Here is a 22,866-nt window from a genome sequence, read left to right on the forward strand (position 1 = left end):
AGTTGAACTGATTTCTCGCATAGTCATGTCAAATATGGCATGTTTCATTTCTTTGGCGATGCCTTCCCCCCCCCCCCCTAGTTGAAAGGTCAAATTCTACTAATCATTAAACATGAGAATTGCCTGAATAGACTGAATTGAGTTGAATATTGGTTAGCATTTTAAAAGTTTAGGATTAGGATTTATGACAGTGGCATATTTGTTAACCAAACTGTCTTTTGTCAAGGAGTGGAGAATGTGTGTCAATTACTTCAGTTTACAGATTTGAATAATGAAGGATAGACTCGATAGAGCGTGTGAAACTTTTGTTTTCTAATTTGATGATGTATTAAGTTTACAGATTCAAATAATGAAGGATATACTCGATAGAGCATGTGAACTTTTGGTTTTCTAATTTGGTGATGTAGATGTTCCATGATGTTGCCTTAGTCCATATTCTATTTTGGAGTGGATTGCCTACTGCAAATTTGTTTTTTCGTTTTTTCTAAATCAAAGAACTAATTGAATTGTCTACCGCAAATTGTTTTGGAGTTTATATGGTTGTTTGTAATATTTTTGCTTGTGTTTCCTTCTTAAAGATCCTGGATCTACATTATATTGAAATAAAGAAGGTAAATTGCATTCCTGTTTAGGTCTAGTTACCTATATGACCCCTTATCTATATTCTTTGTAGTTCATGGCTACATATGCAGAATAGTTTAGAGTCTTATTTATTGTAATACATATCATGTTATGTAACCGTCTATCTTTGCTCTTGCAACTGAAATATGATTGACCTTAAATGAGAGGTAATTCCCGTGCATTTTCTGAATCTTTGTATGCTTCTGACGGCAGAGCTTTTAGATTTATTTTTTTGTTGGCATGCAAGTGTGAGCTCTGAGAAGTATTGAGATCAGGTGTATTGGTGAGTCTCTTTCTCTCCCTTTTTCCCAATAGATGCGCAGGTCCCTTAATTAGTTTAGGGAAGTTGAATGTTGAAGTGATTGATGAGGAGACGGTATGAAGACCTTAGTAAATTGCCCATTCTCTGCTCCATGGAACAGTTTAAATTTATTCTTATCTTATTGAGATCTGGATTGTTGCCATTTTATGGTTTATTGGAGCTGTTTTATTTAACTCGTTATAATCGTTTACTATTAAGTTGAAAATGATGCTTTAGCTCTGAGATATCACTGTCCTCTCATTTAATTGAAAGTACCAACTTATCTGTATTTGTCCTTAACTCTTTCATTTTGAATGAAAATGGCACTACTGTTCCATATTACCTTGTTGATGGGAAATGAACTGCTCATTTCTCTCAAATGTGCCTCTATAAAACTTGAAGCTTTCAACCAGGATTTGAAATTACATATTTGTTCATGTATCATTTTCTTGAAGAATGCTAGCTGATGAATTTTATCATCAAATTACTTGGTTTGTTGTTCTATATGCTGTACTGAAATAAGTATCATTGATGAGGTTGTAATTATTGCCATTATGTTTTTTTTGCCCAAAATAAGAACTTTATGCTATTATTTGGTTGTTAGAACTAGTAATGGAACTATGAATTTTTTTTTAGATTGATATGATTGGAATTCATTGTTGATGAGCACATGCTTGACTACTCTCGAGAAAGGCAATAGGATTTGCTTCAGATGGGAGGGAGAGTATATTGGATTCTGTTATTATTAGAATACGTCTTCATATTTTTTTTTTGGGCATTTTTCATGGAAAGGCTCCTTAATGCTGCTTCAGTTTGAGAGTTCCTTGGTTTTTCACCATATGTTAGATGTGGTTCTTTTGGGGTATGTTTGCCCACCTGTTTTCTTCTTCCTTATTGTCAACTAGTTGCATTTATCAAAGAATTGCTCTGTTTGCACGAGTCATTTAATAACTTTTGGCTCGAGAATAGTTAGATTCATAAGATGAGCTGTATTCTTTGTTTCCTTCAAATATTTTTCTTGTGATAACATACTTAACTCATTTACGAGCAGTTTCTTGTGATATCTGAAATTAAGTAGATGTTGTCAACTCTTTCTGATCCAAGTTTTTTAATCCTTAATTAAAATTCTTCTTCTTTTCTCAAAACAAATTCTTATGTCCATCTGCATGGATAGGTGGCAATTTGATGATGTTTTGAATGTTCATTGCATATTTTTTTATACTGTTGCAGGATTGCGTAGTGCAAAGTGTTAGTCATATCATAATCAAAATAACTTTTTATTCTCTGTTCCTGCCTTTTTCTAGAAGTAAAATTTCCGTGATAATCAAATGGAGTGTAATTTGAGAAAAGATGTTGCAAAAATATGTGGAGTGCTGCTGTTTATCTATCAGATCATCAAAATGAGTCAGTTTAAACAAATATAGCAGTATAACTTTGATCGCTCAGATTTTGTTTTTATAATGAGCCTTTTGTAATATATATATATATATTCAGGAAGTACTTTGGATACTGGCTCTTTAACTATGCCAACATGTCGAGGACTGTTATTTTAAGAGCCTGCTTTTAGACATGGGAAGTTCTTTTAAATGTTTTTCTGTAGGTTATTTAGGTTGTTGGACAGGCACAGTATGCTCCACAGAAGATGGGAGAGATTACTGGTGATCCAATCATGCAACCCTAATAGATGTCTCATTATCCGCTTTATATGCGACTTTCAATGCCTAGGTCCTAACCCTTCCAAAGTTTGACTGAAATGCGTTTGAATTGCTGCATTTAACTGGAACCAAATATGAAAGTCGCCCTTGGTTTATTCTTATCCAATAGGCTGCACTGCAATTTAGAAGTGACTTTAAAACTCAAATTACTGATATTCCTCTATTGGACTGTAGCTTTAGGATAAGAAGACATAATAGAACATTCTGCATATTATATTTAATCACCAAAAAGTTGATAGAATCATGCAAAACGCAATGCTGTATTTCTTTTTCAGCATTCCGTTGTTGACGAGCATGAGCTTTAGAGGAGCAATGCTTGTCACAACCTCCTCAACATGAAACTTCTACATCTTTGGATTGTCGACATCAAACATGTATGTTTCACTATTGTTGATTTTTGGGGGATCTCTTCCATTTCATTATTTTCTGTTGACTAATTATTCCGTGACTTATGAATGCAGACACCATTGTACAGTAGTTAGAATGGTAAGTGATTCAAATCAAATTTCTTTGGTCAAGGGTGTGCATTTGCTTAAAGGTATTGGTACTTATCTGAAGTTTTGATGTGAATTATCTCTTAGTGGAGAAGTTGAAGTTATATATATATGTTTGTGTATGCCGTACAGTAATTTACATTTCTTCAATATGCTCAGTTTTAGTAGCTGGATTTTTGCTTCAAGTAATTTTTGCACTTGTAAATTCAGGTTGTGATTGTGCTTTGGACTGAAAAATGGGGTTTCCTTAGCTTTTTTTTTTTTGGATTTCCAATAGTTTATAGGTTCTAAAGGATGCGAAAAAGATTGAACTGCAATCTGTTTATTTTGTTAACCTCTATTTCCCTAATGAGTATTTTAGTTTTGTGTTTCTGCACTGGAATTTGGTTCTCAGAGTACAAGACATCTTTTTGTCATGATATTTAACTTAGATTTTGTATTGCTTCACTTTGGTTCAATGGTTCAGGTGTAGATGAAGGGCACATGCTCCATGTTCCGACTCAGGTAAGCACAGTTTCTTTTAACCTTTTTTTCTCATATCCTGTGATCATGCTCGAGCTTTCATAATTTCATTCCTTTTCGGGTGGCTGATAGATGTTCTGAAGAAGTTAGGGTGAATTGAAGAGTTGGTTAATAAGGGATATCACACATTTTAGAGGTGTTAGTTATTAAGAATTTCCAAGAGTCCTCCAAGTTTATAATTATTCTAGCGAGTTTTATTATGTGACTGATAAGCCGGCAAGGGTAATGGTAGATGTGAATATTAAATCTATCAATTTGTATCATTATATAGCTTTCAAGTCTGGAGATCCGAGTTTTGGGGATTTATGAGATTAGGGAAGTCAAGCGCTGGTGTTTGTCCAGATAACTGCGAGTGGAACTCTGATGATTAGCAAGCTACATAATCTTTTCTAGACTCTGCCTCTTTAACTTGTTAGCAATATATGATAGTTTCTCAGCTGTGGATGCTAGCATCAGGTGACACTTAAACGACTGTCTATCACTAAGACTCAAGTTTGGGATATTAACTGTGAACTTTTGAAGTGGAATTGGCAGCCAAATGGAAATTTCAATCTCTACTGATACTGGCTCCTCAGGAGGTCTCAGCAATAGATGGTTTTTATGTTGATATTTTTTAGAAAAATTGAAAAACTAGTCAAATAGAAGAAATTGCTGAGCCTGGCTTTTTGAAGGTATGGTTGTTACCTTCCCTGCTCTATTTGAAAAATAGCTTTTGGCCTGGGTTTACCCTCTCTAGTAGTGGTTCCTAAAGAGGAAAAGCTATAATAGCTGCTGTTGGCTTCTCGTGGGAAATTGAGCGCCTTAGGTTTGCTTTGGATTTATATGGTATAGGTAAGCTGTAGCTCCAAGGTGTTTGGCCTTGTTATATTTTGCTGCTATCCACTTTAATACATCGTAAGGTAATTACTCTCTGGTATATAAGATTTTTGAGTTTTTTTATTTAAAAATTGAGCTCTAACTTCTTCTGCTTGGTTCAGGTACTTTAGACTTTAGAGTATGTGTTTTCTTCATTTATACCATCTTTCAGTTAGCAAGTGCTTTTTGGATTTATTATTTAACTATTGTTTAGTAGTGGTGATTGATCTTACTTTGCCTATTGTCATTTAGACAACTGGCCCGGCCAATTGTACGATTTTGTCTCAGCTAATTACATTATGGGCTTGTCAGTCTGATCTCTTCTGAGTCAAAACTGATTGGTTTTGTCTATTATTTTATGCTTGCTTGCGATCATCATTATCTTCTTCCTCGTGTTCTTGAGTTCGTGCTGTGAGCATCGATCAACCCTTTTGTCATGGATTTCTATGGGACTAGGTGTAGTAATTCTTGAAGAATTGTAAGAAATAGGTAATCTTGGTTTGGATGACTGATCACAATTTCAAAAACATAATTGCTTTTTTAATTTTCACTTTCAAGATGAAGGTAGAAATGGGGACTTTGGACTTCATATGCATAATGGGTTCTGTATACGGTAAAGTAGGTGTTCAATAAGTACTTGCTCAATTTGTGCCCATTTCATATTAAGGTCTAATTTTAGAAAAACATGGATCATTTCTTATGGCTGCCAAAATGATTTATGTCAGTGGTTTTGCTGACAATTGACAGGGCATGCTTCTTATTGCTGATATCTACATGTACTTTCAAATTTCAATTGTTGAAAGAGATGGTATGGGCTCTGTGTTTATTCCTTGATGGTTATTATACTAGAATCATGTTGCATGGTGTTTGAAACTTGAAAGATTATAGCTGTGGGCATATGAACTTCCTTCCTGTTTTTTCAGTTGAAGTATCACGAATTTGTGGACATTTATTAAAGGAAAGAAAGCATCGATAAAGGGTTAATTATGAAATTTGCAGGAAAGAAACCAAAATGACAGTTCTCTTCTATCTTAAACAATCATGATAAGCAGATGGCTTTCACGAGAGCAATGCTAGTTACAATTCTAAATACACCAATGAGGTATTCCATAGACCATGCTAGTCTAGTCCTGGAGGCTAGGGGTTTGATTAGTAAGGCTGGATGTCTATTATATGTCAATCATTTTCTGCTCAGGAAGACGATTTAAATTTTGTTTGTGTTTGTAATTATATCCAGGATACAGTTTCTGGTGGTGGTGGTACGTCTTAAAGACCAGAACAATATATATATTTGAAGTCCATTTATGGTACAATTGGAGTCCTAAAGATGATGTTCCACCAAGGTTTGAGACTTGTGAGCAGGCAGAGGAGTAAAGCCAGTAGTCTCAGTTGTGGCACAAAGAATGGTGAGTATATTACATAATATAGTTATATTAAGATAATTACCTAGTTGAAAAGAGCATATAAACATGGACCACCTCAGCGTAATCTATAGAAGATTATCTTTCTAACATTGCTTCCCTTTGCTAAAATTGGAACTTAGATTTTACAAGCTTATGTTTTCAATCATACAAGTCCTGTTGGTTTACCATGTAAATTGTAGAAATTTTTCTCAAGGGAACACCTAAATTTCAACTCTAATCCCTATTGATAATTTCAAGTTCAAAGACAGTTGCCATATTCGTAGAAATTTGACTGACAAGTGTTCTGATCATAATCGTTTCAATTAAAATTAAGGGCAACTAAGACATGTCATTCAAATGTAACATGTAGATATTTGTTTGTGAATAACCTCATACCTCTTAAAAAATCAACCACAGTAGAGAAAAATAGGAGAATCACACAGCTAGAAGACGTACAAATAGTATGAGATGAGAACTCGTTTTCTGTCTTTGTTGGGTTTCCATGTGCTTGCTTTCTTATACTGAGAATTTGAGTGTGACTAAGTATTGTTGCTTGTGGGAATATCTGTACTGATACTGATATGTTTTAACATTAGATAAGAGAAGGGACCACCTTCGAGACCATAACACCATGTAATGTGAATGACATTAAATATAAACATTCGAGTTTGCATTTGATGAGAAAGATAGGCCCCATCAGATAGAGGAAGATGTCTGTCTTTATTTTTGCATTACCGTTTACTGTTTCAGAAATTTTACATGGTGGGCAGTGATCAATCTCATTTTTAAGCATATGGCTGCAGACTTAAAATGAACAACATTATATGTCAACTGGATTCTGCCTTTCTGCTCATTTATTTGGGATGCTACCCCATGAATCTTGGTCACTGGCTTTTTGTTTCACTTGTTCCGTTTCCTGCTTGCAGAAGTCATTAAGGTTATAAGAATCTTATCCTGCAGCCATACATATGCCTCGTATTGGTGGAAGATTTGCGAGCTTCGGCAATTGCAGGTGACTTCATTTGGTTAACTACTACCCGGGTTTAAATTAGTCCCATATTTGTTCACTGATTGCAATTGGACTTCATTTGTTTTTTTCAGCCGAACTGAGTTGGTTTTTTATTTTTGCAAAAATTTAGATATTTCAAACCAAACTGCACCCATAGGTTTGGTTCGTTGTTCAGTTTGGTCAACCTGCACCAAATGTGAACCATAACTTTTTACTTTCAAAATTGAAATGAATTGAAAATCAGACGTTTGTATAATTTCAAATCGAATCAAATCAAATTTATTGTTTCGATTATTCGGTTGTGGACGACCCTAACAAGCATGACTAGGTTTGGCATGTGATGTCTGTGCTCTGAACTTCAATATCAACTTGATTGTACTATTTTAAACTGATTGGTCGATTTTACATTTTTTTTACCTGAAGTTATCCCTAAACTTTTTACTTACTATGTGATAATTCCATAATGATGTGATGTTCTTTTCAAAAGCATCTTTTGTTTAACTTTCATTTTTAAAAATCTGTTGTAAAAAAAGGGAATTCAATTGCATGAATGAGACAGGAAAGCAAGGGGACAGGTGCTGGTGGGTCAAACACTTGGCAGTCCAGTTACGGGTGTAGCTGACATATGGTCCTATTCGGTGCTGAATCTGGTTAGTGGTGTGGACCTTCACTTGGGAATCCATTTTAATTGCTAGGCCACTGGCTTGATATCTTAGGTTCATTTTCTTTGGCAATCAGACAAGAACTACTTATAGATGAGAGGAAAGGGTGTAATTGATTCAAATTACAGGAGTTTTTGGGACCTCTTATTAAAGAGAAGGGTCCTCCTATTTGTTTGTCATTTTCCTTCAAATCCCTTTTATCCTTTAATATATCCTCTCGCCTTAATTGAGTTCAACTTACCTCATTAGTTGCTGATAGTGGCTTTATAATCATACTATATTGATTGAGGTTAGATTAAAGGAAATACTTAGTTGAATTTACCTTTTTTTTCTTTTTGCTTTTTTGGTCGTTGAATTTAGTTTTCTTTTTTTGGCAAATATAATCGATTGTTGGAGTCTCGATTGTTAATAGTTAGATGTTCAACGCCGCCACATTATCAGTAAGGCTCCCCGTGTGCCTTTTAAGAGATTGATCTCTTGTGTGTGGAGTGAAGGTTTGAAAACTTAAGACCTCCACTCCATGGGAGCGACACTTACTACTAGATCACATAATCTAATTAGTTAAATTTAGTTTACTGTATAGGATTATAAACTTTTCATTAAACACATGACATATGTTGTTATTAAATGAAATCAACCAATATGGTTTTCAAATTTTTTGAAACACATTCATATGTTAAGTTGTAAGAAGATTTTTCTTTTTTACGTTCAATGTAAAAGTGATAAACTCATCCAAAAGTTGTTCATTAGGTCGAGTATTAGTCGTGTTTGTCAAGGCTTGCTTTGTTTGTGCCATATATATGTTTTTTTATTCATTAAGCCCGGTTCTGAATTCGAGTCTATATTAGGTTCACTCTTTTTACATGCATACTTAAACTCTTATACTTAATTAAATTCTGATATATATTTAAAAAAGTTCTGTTCAAGTCTGCATAAATCTAATTTATCAGCCGGGTTCAAATAATAAATTTCAAATATGAATTGAATTTGTGTCGAAATTAGACTTGTACAGTTTATAAAAGAGTCAAGTTGAATATGAATTCGAGTAAGTTCAGTCTATAAATATTTACACTCTTATTTAAATCGATAGACGTGGTTGAATTTTTACTCGAACTCAAGTCTGCGATAAGTTTTCACAAAACAAGAACCATTTCTTCGTTATGGCAGATTGGTACTTTGATTTACTGACTTATGTTAATTCCACCTTTGATCAGATGATTTTATTTGAATAGGTCTAATATTATCATTGGACCTCAAGAAAAGAATGTAATTATAAAGTATCCTTTTTGGGGAAAAAATTAGGAGGGATATAATGATATTATTCTGTTAGTAAAGAACACAAAAAGAAATGGTCCATGTAGAATATATGGTGTAAAGAGAGAATTATCTTTTAGGACACATTTAACTCTCGCTAAAGAAACAGAATATTTTGATGTTCAAAATAAATAAATTAAAATATATTAAAGAAAGGGAGGGAAAAGGGATATCCAACACTTCTAAAATCAACTTGTTATTTTTTTGTCATTTGTAGACATCCAAACTTTTTGCCGCCACAGAGGTATTATAATAAAAGTTAAATTTGAAATTTTTATTATAACACTGAAAATAATTTCAATAAGAAATTAAGAATTTAGTTATAATTACCATAATAAGTTAACTATCTTGCTTATTTATGTATTACCATCTGAATTTTTGTTGGTCCTTCATTTTATTAAGACTTTTCGAGTATCAAAATGTTATTTTCTTTATTGTAATGCAAAATTTACCAAATATTTTTTCATTGAGCACCCAATTAGTTAAGCTAACAAATAAGTGAAGCTTCTAATACAGTTAGCCATAAGCCACAGAACATTCTGTGTCAAGTGAAGTAAGCTTAATTTTGAACTTTAAAAATGTGCCTTAGATTATATAGTTTCATTTCATTCATTTAGAAGTTTCACATTGGACCACTTCAAGCGGTCCCCTTGCATTGTGGTTTTATGTAAATAACATTTATTTTATCAGTATATTCAAAATATTAAAACCGTACAATATCTTATGCATAAAAAATGATTGATGATAAAAGATATATTTAGTATGATTACAATGTGCACAAATTGGCATATGGTACCACTCAAGTGTGAATAAAATAAAACGTCAAACCTATTATTTATCATTTAGTTAAAATTACTTTAAGTTGTAATGTAAGAGTGTGTAAAAATCAAACCAAATTGAACCGATAAATCCAGCTCAGTTTGATTTGACAATATAAAAAAATAGTTTCTCGATTAGATTTTAAAAATAAAAAAAATCATAATGCAGCTCAACCGAGTAGTGCAATTTGGTTTTAAAAGATCAATGCTCTTATAACTTTTACTTTGTTCGATTTTGTAAAGGTTGCATTCTTATTTTTTGGTTTGATTTAATTTGGAAAAATCAATATTTTTAGTGAGTTTAAAATAGAATAATACGAGGGATAAAAAAATTAAAGGTCCTAAGATCGAATTTAACCTTAACCATATACTAATTAGTAATTAAGTATACAAAAGATGATCAATAGAAGAAAAATAAACAAGTATATTAGTCTATCTCTCTCAAGTCTCAATCTACAGTCTGGAATGCATATAGAGGCACATGATTCAGAATTCCCCTGCTTAAAGTAGATACACATGATTTTGATCCTCTTATGTTTATTATTTTTGTTTTCTTTTGCTTTTTTCCCTCCAAAATTAATTTTGTTGCTTTATTTTATGTTCTTCTTACTCTTTTATCAAATTTAGTCCTCTTCTAATTTGGTAAGTTATGGGACTTTATGCTTCTTAAATTCTCATTTATTACTAAGTACATATACCTATCACCTTTTGTCCATGGCCATATAATTTGAGCTGTCCAGAATAACTATTTTACTGATTTTGTTTTAAATATATATTGTGATTAAAAAGTTGTTAGGGGGAATTATTTTCCAAATACCTATTTTTGACAAAGTATTTACAGTATTTTTGCTCATCTTTTTCTTATTTCCTATACTATCTATTTTTCTAACTTATTTATAAAAGTAACCATTATATATAAAAGTTTTATCTCATTTTAAGTTAAATTTTTATATAGCCACTCTTTTTTCTCTCTCTTCTCTTTTTTCTCTCTTCTTTTCTTTTTTTTTTCATTTGATTTTCAGTTTGTCTCCTCCGATTATTTTTCCGTTCGTCTTTTCCGTTCGCGTTAGTCCGTTCGCGCTATGGATTTCTCGACTCGTTTTTAGATTTGTGTAATTTTTTAGGGTTTTTATAATGATTTAAACATTTTGTAAATAATTATTGTAAATCTATAATTTTTTGTTTATAAAATTGTTATATTATTCATATAATTATTTACTTTATCTTTCTCTTATTCATAAATTTGTTTATTGCCACTGATTTTGTAAAGAGCAAATTGATTTATGGTGCATTTGTAGTAATTTTATAATATATTTACGTTTTAGTGTATTTTTGATGTATTTTTTGTTATTTCTGGTGTTTTTCGGGATATCTATGTTTTTTTGGTGTATTTATGCCGTTTTTTAGTATATTTATAGTACATTTGCAGTGTTTATGGTGTATTTGCAGTGTTTCATAAAAACACTATAATATGCCATAATACACTATAAATACACTATATATACAATATATATACACTAATCTTAAACTATAAAAACACCATAATTCCAGAAAAAAAAATCTATAAAAAGGAACAAATTATTAAAAACTGAAAAATAGGCTTGTGCAATCGGTCGGTTCGGTCGAACGAACCGAAAAAATCGAAATTCAAAATTGAAAACCGAAAAAGATATTTGTGAAATTAAAAAAAAATATTTTTTGTAAATAAAAAAATCAGAAAAAAAAGTCAAAACTTAACAGGTAAAAGTATAAATAAATTACCGAAATATGTATTTCAGGAAATTACCACTTGTTAGGATGTGCTTAGAATTTTATTTGATCTAAGATTTTATTTTGAAGTATTTAAAATTATGATAATTTCATTGTTAGAATTCTTTGATTGGTCAATTAGAGAGTATCTTTAAATTAGGAATATACTTCTAATTTTGTACTGCAAATTTTTGTTTATTGTAATGTAATACCCATGCAATTTGACATTCGGGGTTAATGGTGGGTGTGTGAGATGTGAGATATCCAAATTGTTTATCATGTGGTATATTTGTTTCTACATAGGATTAAACCAATTATGAATGTATTGATCTAAGGGCTTTTTTTTGCAGAGATGATTTCTGTTTTGTGATTCTGCATCAATTTCGTACCACATTTAATTATAGTGGATGATTCGATTTTTTTCGTTCGTAAATATAAGGTTAATTGCCGAACCATATAAATTTCGTATGTTATTTTTTTTGTTAATATTGTTATTTTTTATTCAAATGCATATTAGATATATTACCGGATGATTTAGATTTCGTTGTCAATTTAGTCACCACAACTGGTTCATAGATAATTTAATTTTTATATTTAATCTGGATTGTAATTATTATGAAAAAAATCATTATTCCAAGAATTTCATAATTTGAAGATGAAATTACTTAACAAAAGAGCAACTTAAATTAAGTTTTTGTGTTTCTGTTAGAAGGATAATTTTCCAGTTTGAAGTGTCAAAAATTGACATAGACTTGAATACAAAAACTTTTGAGATTTTTATGATGGAGATCAAAATGTCACTCAATACTATAAGGAAAAATATACAATTTTTATGAACATACCATTTGAGAATTTTATAAAAAAATTATAAGATATCAAACTATTTTTAAAATCCAAACATTCGTGTCTTATATCAATTACGATCAAATCTTTCAATTTTTTTATAATTATGTCCAATTTGATTTTTTTTATAATTATGTCCATAATTTTAAATTTTATTTTTAAATTCAAACATTTGTGTCTTTTATCAATTGCGACCAAACTTTCATAGTAATTTCTTTTATAAGTTAGAATTTTTTTTAAAAAATTTAGCTGTAATTGATTAAGATACAAAGGTTTATATTTAAAAAATGAAACTCAAAATTTTAGACACCAATTGGAAAAAAATCTTTCAAAAGAGACATAATTGTAAAAATTAAAAGGTTTGATCTTAATTGATAGAATACACAAAGGCTTGAATTTTAAAAGTGTTTTTGCTTGAGATAAATGATTGAGATAATCTCTTTATTATTCTTTTGGTATTTTAGACAAGTAATATGAATCTGTTTATTATTTTAAAGCCAAATGACTGAAAAACGCCAAACCTTACATGAAAGTTTCACAAAAGTACAAATCTGTCAATTTTATCCAAATTGCCGTGAAACACATGATTTCGTTTCAATTATATCCAATTATGTAATTTTACTCATGTGGTCCCTACGTGGCGCTGATGTGGCAATGCCACACATCAGTGCCACATAAGCAAATTTGTGTAGTTGGACATGATTGAAACGAAATTATGTGTTTCAGGATAAATTGCATAAGATTGAAAGGTTTGGATTTTTGTGAAACTTTCATGAAAGGTTTGATCTTTTTGGTCATTTGGCCTTATTTTAAAGGACTAATGGCTTAAAAAAAACCCCGACCTTTTATCACCTTTTCGATCATACCTTGACGCTGAAAACTTGTCAATTTTATCCTATTTTATTTTATCGTTTCAATTGTACCCTATTTTTTTAATTTTTGTCAATTTGTTTACTTAAATGATGAAATCATTCAATTAACCATGTTTAAAGATAAAATTAAATTCATTTCCATTCAAAAAAATATAAATAAGTCCTTTATTTTTAAAAACTAACTAAAAACCATAATCAAATTAAAATTTATTTAAATTCTTAATTAATATAAGTAAATCTAAATAAATTTTAAACATGTACAATTAATATATGCTATACATGGAGAACGTTTTTGAATTTTTTTCCAAATGAAAAGGACGTCAATTTAATATTTTAGGGTACAATTGAAACAATAAAATGCAAAATAGAGTAAACTTGACAAATTTTCAACGTCAGGGTAGGATCGAAAAGGGGTTAAAAGCTGGTCGGATTTTTTTTAAGGTATTAGGCCTATTTTAAAAGTCTTTTAAAATAAATTTTTTTATTTTGGTATCGTCGGATTTTGCAAATTATTGTGAAAAAAGGGTATAAAGATGGTATTTTTATATAAAATTAACTTATTTATTAACTATTTTACACTAATATTTCTGAATAAAATAGAGTTGCTGAAAGAAAAATAGGCATATAGTTGAGACGACACAGTGAATATTACACCAAACATATAGGGCTCGTTGCTCTGTTAGTGAAAAGGTTGTACCCCAAATTTCTTTTTTTCTTTTTTTGTAAGTCCATTCGGTTTCCCAAGGTTTCATCCTGACTAATTCGGATCCGACCCGCGTCGCGCATTTGGCATGGTGGGTGATTCTATCAATGGAGATTTTTTGCATTCACAAGACTCAAAAAAACCCCATTGATCACCAAATTTCTTTATTCCAGGACATGTTCCCACTTTTTATCAAAAAATCAGTGTTTTAAAAACCGGATCGGACCGGTTGAACCGCGGACCGGTCATTGGTTTAGTCTAAAACTGTAAAAACCGAATCTTTTAGTGGGACCGGGTTGGACCGCTTGAACCGGATTGAACCAATAAAAAATCAAATATTGAACCAGATTGGACCGGATTGAACCGGTAAAAAACCGGTAAACCAGAATTATTTTTAAATTTTTTAAAATTTATTAAACCGGTTGAACTGGTTATTGAACCGGTTCAACCGGAAACCGGTGGTCTTACCGGTTCGATCACCGGTTCAGTTTTTAAAACACTGCAAAAAAACTGATGTATTTAGAAAATTCATATCTGAAACTATTCACCCTCGATGTTCTCTCAAACTTCGCATCCATCACTGGCCAAGTTTACATAAGGATATTAACACCCCAAAATAAGATGAAAATTTATCTTGAAGAGATAGAATAGATGACATATTCTCGAGTGATAAGAAAATATATCTAATTATAATTGTCATCAAAATTATAATTGTCATCATAATTAAGTGTGTCTTATTGGATAACGATGAATATTGTGTAAAAATAGTTTACATATAGAGATACAGCGCAGTAAATGTTGTTGTTCTAAAGTGACCTAGCATGGAAAAAAATTATATAGCCTAGTAATACATTATTGTCAGAATTATAACTTTCAAAATTTATTGATCCAAATGAATTTTAGGAATTAGACATTCAAATAGTCCGCGATTCAATTGAATTTTGAAATTCAAAAATAAAAGCAAAAACCGTTTTTATCATTCAAAAACTGCTTATCAAAGTCTTAAATAATTTACATTAATTGAATTTGATGTTTCCTTTGTGAATTTTCTATGCGGTGTAGATTTGAATAATGTATGATGGGATTTTTATTTTTGATTTTTTCAATTGGATTCAATTAAAGATATAATCAAGTTGAACAATTCAGGTTGAAACTGTCAGAGCTGCAAATTGTATTTTTGATAAAGTATGCTTTAAAACTAATGCCCAATTGACGAAATCCAGATCAGTTACTTGCAGAAGACATTGTGATGCTTTATCAACAATTTACAATTTTCGATTTCATACTGCTATCATCAGTAATTCTTATCTCATTGATTCCCGCAAGAGGGTTGCATTTTTTGTTTTTTTTTTTTTTTTTAATGTATTCATAAGAAGCTATATACTTGAATTGTAATACTTTTTCTAGTGCTGCAATAAAGTCCTACATTTTTTCTCAAAAGAATCCTAAACTTATATATAAATACCAAAAACAATCAAACTCTCATCTAAAAATAAAAGAAAAATTCTTGGAGAAAATAATTACAATAAATATAATTAATCAAAAACATAAACTGCAGTATTTCAAAAGTCTAACCAATTGATTTTTTTTCTAAAAGCAACATACCTCAAATTTGAAAAAAGTTACAAAATTGCCACTATCCAACTTTTCGACCCATTTTCTTTGAATATTTCAATCCCGCATACGAACTCATATCATAAAATCAATGTACGACTCAAACTCTAGTATTCTCTTGAGTATATATTTGTACATCTTGTAAATCAAAAGCATCATTGTTCCATTTAATAAAATTATTTCTTCGCATTCTAAATTTTTTCACTGCGAACGGATAGTCACAATAGTTCGTTCATGGTTCAATTTTTAAACACCAGTTGTAACTTGTAACATTAGTAGAGGCATTGATAACGCGGCACCTACTAAAAAAGTTAAATTTTTTAATTTTATGAATAAATTAAAATTAGAGGGTAGTAATAATATATATATATTATATATATATATATATATATATATATATATATACCTTTGTAAAAAGAATTGCCATTTCCATGAAAGAAAAAACTTGTTTGTTGTGTACATTCAAGAAATAATAGTCATGAAGATGGGCCTGTCATTTGTTTAGATGAGATCTTTCCCTGGTTTGGGAATTGGGATTGACAAGATGTTGTCTTTTGGATAATTTACACCTTTCTAACTCTACTTTTTATCATTACCATCTCTCTTTCTTACTTCATTGTACTCACTCATCATTGTTTTTCTTTTATTTTTTCTTGTAAAAATTAATCATTTGGCTCTTAGCTAATTTGAAAAAAAAAATTTATTATCCAAATTCAAATATATTTTTAGAAAATGTTAGATTTCAAAAATCCAATACATGACGAAATTAGGATGTAAAAAAAAGACGAAAGATGAATAAGACAGTATTTGAAAAATAAAGATAGATGAGACAGTAAAAAGAAAAAAATATTAAAATAAAAAAAAACAACTAAAAATAATCGGTGACTGCTGATTAGAAAAACGATATGTTCATATTTTTTTTATCATCAACATGCTCATTTAATTTCATAATGCTATATTGTTTAGATTCTAACCTAATTAACTTTTTTTAAACTAACCTAATTAACTTAATTATGAGAGTTTTAAATTTTGTAAAGAAGATGTAATTTCTATAAATATTTGAATTCTAAGCCACCCTGCTGCATCATGAAAGAGGCAATCTAATTAACTTAAAATAAAAGCAAATAAAATAAGTCTGCTTTAAATTAGTTTTGCTTTCAAATTCATAGCTATATATGCCCTAATGGATGATTGAATCTATGGTTTCTAGATCTAGTTTGTTTTCAAATTTGTGACTAATTTTGTTTTCAAATAAATCTAACAAACATAGTATCTAAATTAACTAATAGGAAACTTAAAAATTACAGATCATCACCAAATTAATTATTGGTTCCACCATTTATTAATAAGTACTATATATACTAGTTAATTAATTAAGGTATACTCTAGATTTAATCAGTCAGTTAATTTAAGAAGTTTCAGAAGTACTTAAGATTATTATTTTAAATAATAAGAGGAATAGTGTCAGCTAGCTAGATGGTTGTGTAATTGAAAAACTTATCTAGTAAAAGAAGATTGTTTCAAAATTGGAATGCTATATCATTTATTATTACTATTGTTTTCAAAATCTATGCTTACCTTATTACTATTCAATGCCTTCAGCTGAACAACATTAACTACCTTAGCTTATAATATTTAATACTCACAACCATCAACAAAAATAAAATAAAAGATCCCACAAACCGATAACCTATGTTAAATGGTATTAGCGCTAGACAACATTCTGTTAAACTTATAAAACCAAATTATCCTTCAAGCGTTTAAATTTCTCATTTCCAAGTGATAGGAAAAAAAACCCAACGTATTATCAATTTTAAATTATTGAATGGAACCTCTAAAAAAAAAAAATTGAATGGAACCGGCTAATTCAGTTGGTTCGAGCAAAAATTGAATATCAGTCTGATTCAATTCTTCTTTAAAATAAGAAGAAAAAAATCAACATTTTGAAATTATAAAAAAGTATAAAAATAAAAAATGATTGAATCGATTTAATAGTAAAAATCTTTAGTATTTTATTTTCAAATTAGAATGTAATACGTTTGTTTACTTTTCAATTTATTTTCCATGCACCTGACATGGTGGATGAGTCTGCCGGTGAGAATTTTCTGCATTCACAAGACTCGAACCCGGAACCTTGCTTAAACGATACCAAACCGCTTACCACTTGAACCAATCCCCATTGGTATGTAATTATATAGTATAAATATTGTTTAACTTTATTTAACCGGTTGAATCGTAAACCGTTGGCTATATCAATTCCGCAACCGGTTCGGTTTTTAAATAACCATGTATACTCTTCGTCTTCCTCTCATATTTAAACCCACTTGACTCAGCTTCTCTTCTTTAAAATCTATACTATTTCACCTCTTTCTGACTTACCTCATTAATGTCCATATGAAAAAACATATTAAAGAAATAAAATAAACCCAAAATATTTTATTTTTCTTTTATATCTTTCAATTTCTTTAACCTTTTGCAAGAAAAGAAAAACAATCCATTCAAAAACCAGTATTACTTTGTTAGACTGAACTCAAAAACAAGAACACAGTTCATCATGGGAAAGAAATTGAAACTCCCATTTCTCTCAAAAATGAACTCAAATTCTTCTGCAGATTTTTCAGCAGCAAATATTTACGTTTCATGGCCATGGCCAACTTATTGTCAACAGCCCAAAACCCTTTCTTTTCGAACAGAAAACATGTTCAAAACCCTTAACTCAGCTTATTTTGAAGCTTCTCTTGATGTTGTTAATGACACCAAACCAGCTGCAACTGAGTCAAATTGCTTCACCAACTCGTCTGAATCTCAATCCGCAAGCTTCTCAACTGAGTCAGACGATCATGACGAGTTAGGATCAGGTGAGTCTATAGAGTCTGTGATTAAAGGTTTAAGGTCAGAGAGATTGTTCTTTAAACCAGAAGAAACAAGCTCAATCTTGGAAGAAACAAAATCAAAATCAACAGAAACCGAACCAGAAGAAGAAACTGAAGGTGAGTCATTATTATTTCCATTTAAAGAAAGTGTAGTTTTATCAATGGATTCCCAAGACCCTTATGAAGATTACAAGAAATCAATGGAGGAAATGGTGGAAGCTCATGGTTTAAAAGATTGGGAAAGTCTTGAAGAATTACTGAGTTGCTACTTAAAAGTAAATGGAAAAAATAACCATGGTTATATAATTGGTGCTTTTGTAGATTTATTAGTTAATCTTGCTTTTAATTCTTCATCTTCATCTTCTTCAAGTGATCATTCTTATATTTCTTGTTCTCATTCTCCATCTTCTCCATTGTCATTCTACACTTCTTCTAATTTTTCTGATGATTCTTCTTCCTCAACTCATCCTTGTGTTTCTTCTTCTTCATTACAAGAAGTTCAGAGTGAGATTCAAGAAAATTAAAAAAGATGATTAATGTTTCATCTTAAAGTTTTTGTTCTTTAATTTGGTCTCATTTATGAATACAAATGTGTACACAAGTAATATCATAGTAAAAAAAATATTCAAGAATTTTAGCTTTTTTTGCTTATGCTTTTCTCATGCATCTTTAATATTTTTTCTGTTCCTGCTTGATTAGTTAGCTGGTTGTTAAAATAATGATGGAATTTAATTTTTAAGTTGACTTGATTATGTATTGTTTGTATGATATTGTGTATATACAGTCATTATAATAATAAAAAATAATGGGGTGCCCCATGCAATATAAGAGGTAGTAATACTGCATTTTTGGAATATATATAGGAGTGAAAATTAAGGTTTTTTCCGGTGTGCATAATTTTTTTCATTCTCTTACTATAGATGGGAAAATTTATTTTGTCTTAGTAGTAATTAATCATATCTTATTTTCTATATAAAACGAGTGAATTATATACCATATGTTTATAAAAGTATAAAAGGACAAAATCCTGAAATTGATTGTGTTTATAGAAGTAGCATGAAGTATTTAAGGTGGATAGGGCATTTGCATATGCCTAGTTTCCAACTATTGCAATTTTTCTTGCTCATTTTAGACATTTTAGTATTTTTCAAAAATAATATTTGTTTTAGGGAAAAAATAATAATAATTTAAAGCTAAAAATTAATATATATATATATATATATATATATATATATATATATCGGTGAAATTAAAAAATAAAGAAAAATAAACGAGAAATGAAAAAAATGCCTAAAGTTTTAAAAAATAACGATGAAAGAAATAGAAAATAATTCGTGACCGGAGAATAAAAACAGGAATCAGCACTGCTCGCTTTATTCCGTGCCTGCATACACTTGAGACAAATGTGCAATTAGATGCAATTAGTAAATACTATTCTATAAAAATTGAACTTTTCACTTAAAAATTATTGAGTTTATAATGATTAAGAGTTTACATACTCATATATGAGGTTAGAAATCTTATATTAAAAATTGAACTTTTCACTTAAAAATTATTGAGTTTATAATGATTAAGAGTTTACATACTCATATATGAGGTTAGAAATCTTATATTACTAATTTACTATCATTATTATATACCTTTTTTTTATTTTAAGGGATTTTTCATGTTAAAAAAAGTATTGTATTCTTAATTAAATAATCCAAATATGGATGTTTGATATGGTGACTATAAACATATAAAAACACAAAAAATTCCAAAAACGAAATTTAGAAAGTGAGGAATAAGTTTCTTAAACTGTAGGTAGTTCTAAAATAGGGGCAGGATTTCCGTAATAATAATAAATAGAGTAATAAATAAAAAGGAAATTAGGTTGTTGTAAGTAATTAATAATTGAGAAAATGATAGTACTATGAATGATCTCATGCAACGCAAACCACAGATGCGCACGTGTAGCTACTGTGTTGATTAAATCCGACCATCGAAAACACTGACAAGATGAGACTGATCATAGCCGTTGGTTTTAAAAATTAAGACAGTCATAATCAACTGATAGGTACAATTCCAGCGCAGAATTTTGGCGTGGTCCTTATTTACATATATCCTCCTTCTGCACCCTTATCGTTATAACCCTAACCTAAAATTTCAGATTTTTTTTTTTTCATTTTCCATAAAAACAATTTCAGTTTCGAATCAATTTTTATGTGTATCTTGAGCAATTTTGTATTCTAATAAATGTAGAAGAAACACTTAGATCGAATTTAATAATTATTTGTATAAATACTTTGGACCGAGTCAAATATAATTTTCTAAAACTCCTTCATATTTAGGATTTGAAATTTGAATGATAATTTTTTTGTCATAAAAAATAGAATTTTTTTTAAAGTTTTATCATGGTTATTTGAACGATAATTGAATGATACATAGACAATAAAATCATCTTTAAGCTTTATCATTGTTACTTTAACATAATATAATATACAGTTTATGATTGATAAAAAAAATAGAATTTAATTTTTGTGTACTTTTATGGAGTATTTTTAGTTGAATATTTTTTTATTATAATGAGCCAATGACAAAAATAATGCATAACTTAGTTCACAGTATTTAAGAGTTGATACATATTTGTATGTATGGGAAATATTAAAATTATCTTTTGAAATGTTATGGGTTAGATGATTATTATACAATAAAAACAAATTCATATAAGAATATTAATTAAAAGTATATTCCATATAAGGAATTTGTAATTATGTATACAAGAAAACAAAAAGAAAAGAAGAGAAACCAACCCTGCAACTCAGCTTTGCAATGTTGTAACTTGTAAGCTTTGGTAAAAAAGAAATCAAATAAAACAAATTAAAGTTGTTGATCAATTATTTTTAAATGAACATTTATTGGGTACCTTTTATCCGTCCTATAGATTTTGAATCTCTTTTCAGATAAAATGTTGAAGAAAAATACAAGAAGAGGGTACAAGTTGTTAATAGGTTATGTGTGTGAGAGTGGGAATGTCACTACCATAATTTATATTGAGTGATAGAATATTAATAATATACTATATATTATTATGTTGCAGATATAACAATTTTATTGTTAGTGATGGAGTCTGCCTTCTGAACCGGTGAGTGAACCTGCAAAACAGGGTAGAAGCTAACCGGACGGTGGTTGTCCGATTAACTCTCCGATGCTAAAGTCAGTCTAGAGCTTTGAGCAGCGTTTTGAGTATATGAATGTAATTGTGATTCTAGGCATACCTCGTGCTCCTTTTATAGTAGTCGAATATACCTAGTAGAGTTGTATTAGGCAAGTGAATCCTACTTTATAGGGATTCGGCAATATCGTAGAGATTCTCCTGATTTGTCGAGATCTACCTTAATCTGATAAGAGTCCTATTTAGGAACGTCTTCCTAAATAGTCTTATCTTCCTAAAGTAGAGCTTATCTTTCCATATGTAGTGTTTGTGTCCGAATAGGACAACACTTCCATAATTAGTCGATTATCCGAATCCCGGACCTGACGCGCCTTCGGCGGATCATGTGGGATTCGGTCTTTATTAAAGTGTCACCGAATCTTAAGAGATTCGGCATCTTCTTCATATCTTCCGATCTTCAGGGGGAGTCCGGTATCGTCTGAGAGTGGATCTCCTGCAACTCGGCTCCATTATACTTACAATAGGATTCGGTATCCATCATTAGCCCCCCCGCAAGTGAGCTGAAGTAGTTTGGTATTTATGCCTTAGTGGATTTTAGCTCTTTTGGAGCTGAGTTCTCTTATTCGTGCGAGTCGTTTTATATTCCGGGCGAGTCGTTTCATATGTTTGTGGGGGACGTTTCTTCTTTAGTAAGATTCTGTGTTGCCACGTGTCGGCATTTAATGATTCAACGGTTAATGATTCAAAAGCGTTTTGTATTTAATCTCTTTGCATTTCTTCTTTTCCCTCTTACTTACTTTTCGAATTTACTCTCATTTCTTGTAGCTATTTCCTTTTCGTTCTTCGTTTGATTATTTGATTCTTCGTGACTTGTTTTCTCCAGATTTTTCAGGTATGTTTTCTTTCGTCGTTTGGATGTTAATATGGCTTTCTTCTTTGTGTATATTCTCCATGATTTATATTCTGGAAATTCCTTTTCTGTATTTGGTGTTCTTCGATGTGTTCTTCAACGTGTTCTTCAATATATTTTTTGTTTGATACTTATTCTGTGTTTATGTTTGTGATTTCCTGTTCTAGGATGCCTCTTAGTCGAGTGGAAGATGCATGCGCTGCTATGGCTTTTACCCGATCAAAGCTTCGTAGGGATGAAGTCTTAGATATCTATTTTAAGTATAGCTTTCCTTTCGATTATAGGGTAATATTACCCGGTGCCGATATGGCTGCGTCCGATTCTCCAGGATCTTCTTGTAGGGCGGTTCTCTTCGAAGAGCAATTTGCTGCTGGTCTTAGGTTTCCTTTAGATTCATTTTTAGTAGAAGTGTGTAGGGATTTAAAGGTTGCCCT

The 22,866-nt window shown here is 30.5% G+C and overlaps 1 protein-coding gene and 1 long non-coding RNA gene across 6 annotated transcripts; both read left to right on the forward strand.

Moving 5' to 3' along the window:
- The first annotated feature begins 77 nt into the window (after positions 1–77).
- LOC126677174 (uncharacterized) lies at positions 78–7,812 on the forward strand. 5 transcript variants are annotated; one of them, XR_008790548.1, is made up of 7 exons: positions 78–3,011; positions 3,099–3,635; positions 3,726–5,316; positions 5,432–5,610; positions 5,746–5,914; positions 6,838–6,923; positions 7,454–7,812. It is a non-coding gene; the product is annotated as an uncharacterized LOC126677174 (long non-coding RNA). The 5 variants fall into 5 exon arrangements; XR_008790547.1 differs by having other exon boundaries at positions 3,726–4,484; positions 5,256–5,610; XR_008790546.1 differs by having other exon boundaries at positions 3,099–3,175; positions 3,598–3,635; positions 3,726–5,610.
- A 10,032-nt stretch (positions 7,813–17,844) lies between these two features.
- LOC126676578 (transcription repressor OFP15) lies at positions 17,845–19,019 on the forward strand. The gene has a single exon (XM_050370806.1). The coding sequence runs from the start codon at positions 18,050–18,052 to the stop codon at positions 18,890–18,892; it is 843 nt and encodes a 280-aa protein (XP_050226763.1). The 5' UTR covers positions 17,845–18,049; the 3' UTR covers positions 18,893–19,019.
- The last annotated feature ends 3,847 nt before the right edge of the window (positions 19,020–22,866 follow it).

The sequence above is a fragment of the Mercurialis annua genome, linkage group LG4 (genome assembly GCF_937616625.2).
Source record: "Mercurialis annua linkage group LG4, ddMerAnnu1.2, whole genome shotgun sequence".
Classification (NCBI taxonomy): Eukaryota; Viridiplantae; Streptophyta; class Magnoliopsida; order Malpighiales; family Euphorbiaceae; genus Mercurialis; species Mercurialis annua.

Coding starts and splice junctions, on each gene's coding strand:
- LOC126676578 (XM_050370806.1), top strand. CDS start 18,050: ATGGGAAAGAAATTGAAACTCCCATTTCTCTCAAAAATGAACTCAAAT.